Raw genomic sequence first — 1,947 nt, forward strand, 5'->3', positions numbered from 1 at the left:
GCTCCTGCGGGCAGCCTGTGTGGCCCTGGGCCCAGCTGTGCCCTAGTTCCCTGCTGGGGACCTGTGAGCACTTCACTCTGCATCCGGGGCCTCCCTGCCTGCCTGCGGGAGTCTTGCTTCCTTGTGTTGCGGCTGACAGATGCTTTGCGTCAGATGTCACACAGAGGTGGGGGGGCCCACCATAGCGGGCCTACCAGCATGGTGGGGGTGGGGTGTTTCAACGCTCTAGCTTCAGCAATAGTTACCACAGTAACACTGGACGCCCAATGGGCTCATGCCTACTTTCTAAAACCATGCTGAAAGTACTGGGGCAGCACCCTTCCTCAGGTCCAGTGGGGGTGGGGGGATGGGGGAAGAACAGGTTTAAGGTTCCAGCCAGCGTGCTCTGCCCTCTTGCCCATGACCACCTTCAGGGGCTTGTGGGCTTCTGGCAGGGCTTGGGGCGGGGCTCTCGTAGGCCCATCAGGCCCATCTCTGTCAACTGATTAGACGCCCTCTGTCCCTGCAGCCCTCCACCCCCTTGGAGGGGAGGACCTGGCCTTTGTTGCTCTGACTTCGCTGCTGGGGGGGTGCAGCCTTCCGCACGGAGGGGCCCCGGGGTGGGGCCCAGCTCACCTGTGCTGTCCCAGCGCTGCGAGCCCCTGCTCTTGCCCGCCTTGTCCTTGCTGCCCTTGGTGAAGGCGGCCAGCTTGGTGGGGATCTGCTGCTGCACGGCCGCTGGCCGCTGGGCCTGGTTGGTGGTGCTGAGCAGCTGGAGGGGCACGTCGCTCTTGGCCAGGCGGCTCTCGGCCGGCGCACTGTCCCGGCGAGCCACCCCAGGGCGCTCGGTGTACTCGGTCCCAGCACCGGGCAGCAGCCCGCTCACCCGAAGCCCTGGCACCTGAGCCGTGGGTCCCTCTAGCCCGTCCCCGTTGAAGCTGGGAGGGTAGCTTGGGGCCTGAAGGGAGACCGCTGTCAGGTGCCTGGGGTTTCCCCAGGGTCCCTGCCAGCTTTCCCGCCCAGGTGTTAACCTCAGGGAAGCCCTGGGGCCTCCTGACCTCTAGTGGGAGGCTTCTGTTCTGGGGAGGGCAGTCCCCGGGCTCAAAGGAGTTGGCCATTCACCCCCACCCTCAAAGCACACCTGAAGGCACCCTTAATAACCCCTCCTCCACACACCCCATATCCACCACTTGTGCGGGGTTGGGGGGGGACGACACTTTACCCTCATGTTAAAGCAATCACGTATGTCCACACAGGTTCACACCCTCACTATCTACTTTCTCAAGCCCCGATGTGCTACTTCACTCTGCATAGGGGTTCACACTCGGTATCCCCTCTCCACTTGTGCACGGGCCCCCCCTCACCCACAAGTTAAATCACGCTCACCACGTCCATGCACTTGTACGCGCTCACTCCCCCCTCCCCCTCCCCCACACCCACGGGTGTCCACTCCCTGGCACAGCCACACCTCACCTCTGCGGCTACCTCAGTGGGCGGCGCCCCGCCGGCTGGCACGGTGAGCTGCTTCTTGAGCCTCCGCATCTGCTCCAGCCGCTCCCGCTCCTTCTCCACAGCGCGCTGGGCCTCCCGCAGCCGCTCCAGGTCCTGCTGGTAGGCCTGCCGCTGGCGCTCCAGCTCGGCGTGCTCCTGGTCCAGCTGCACCTGCCGGCGCTGCGCCTCGGCCTCGCGCTCCTGCAGCCGCGTGGCCGCCAGGTCGCGCTCCTGCTGCTGCCGCGCCAGCTCCCGCTCCCAGCGCTGCTGCTCCTGGCGCAGCTGGCCTTGCAGCTTCTGCACGCCTGCCAGCTCCTCGCGCTGCTTCTCAAAGGTGCGCTGCCGCTCCTGCTCCAGCAGCAGGCTCCCCCGGGACGACTGTAGCCGCAGCTGCCGCTCCCGCTCCTGGATGGTGGCCCGCTGCAGCTCCACGAAGCTGTCCTGCTGCGTGATGACCGCCTGGGGGCAGGGGGCAGC

General features: G+C 66.2%; 1 protein-coding gene across 1 annotated transcript in view; it reads right to left on the minus strand.

The window, feature by feature from the left end:
* Positions 1-1,947, minus strand: part of ARHGEF18 (Rho/Rac guanine nucleotide exchange factor 18) — a 36,697-nt gene that overhangs the window by 2,056 nt on the left and 32,694 nt on the right. Inside the window, exons 16-17 of the mRNA XM_045290313.1 lie at positions 1,453-1,929; positions 616-937 (exon numbers count right to left, since the gene is read on the minus strand). Of these exons, the coding sequence (XP_045146248.1) occupies positions 616-937; positions 1,453-1,929 (799 nt within the window). The remainder of the gene's footprint in view (positions 1-615; positions 938-1,452; positions 1,930-1,947) is intronic.

The sequence above is a fragment of the Echinops telfairi genome, unplaced genomic scaffold, assembly GCF_000313985.2.
Source record: "Echinops telfairi isolate 266 unplaced genomic scaffold, ASM31398v2 ScPeMD7_36;HRSCAF=134, whole genome shotgun sequence".
Classification (NCBI taxonomy): domain Eukaryota; kingdom Metazoa; phylum Chordata; class Mammalia; order Afrosoricida; family Tenrecidae; genus Echinops; species Echinops telfairi.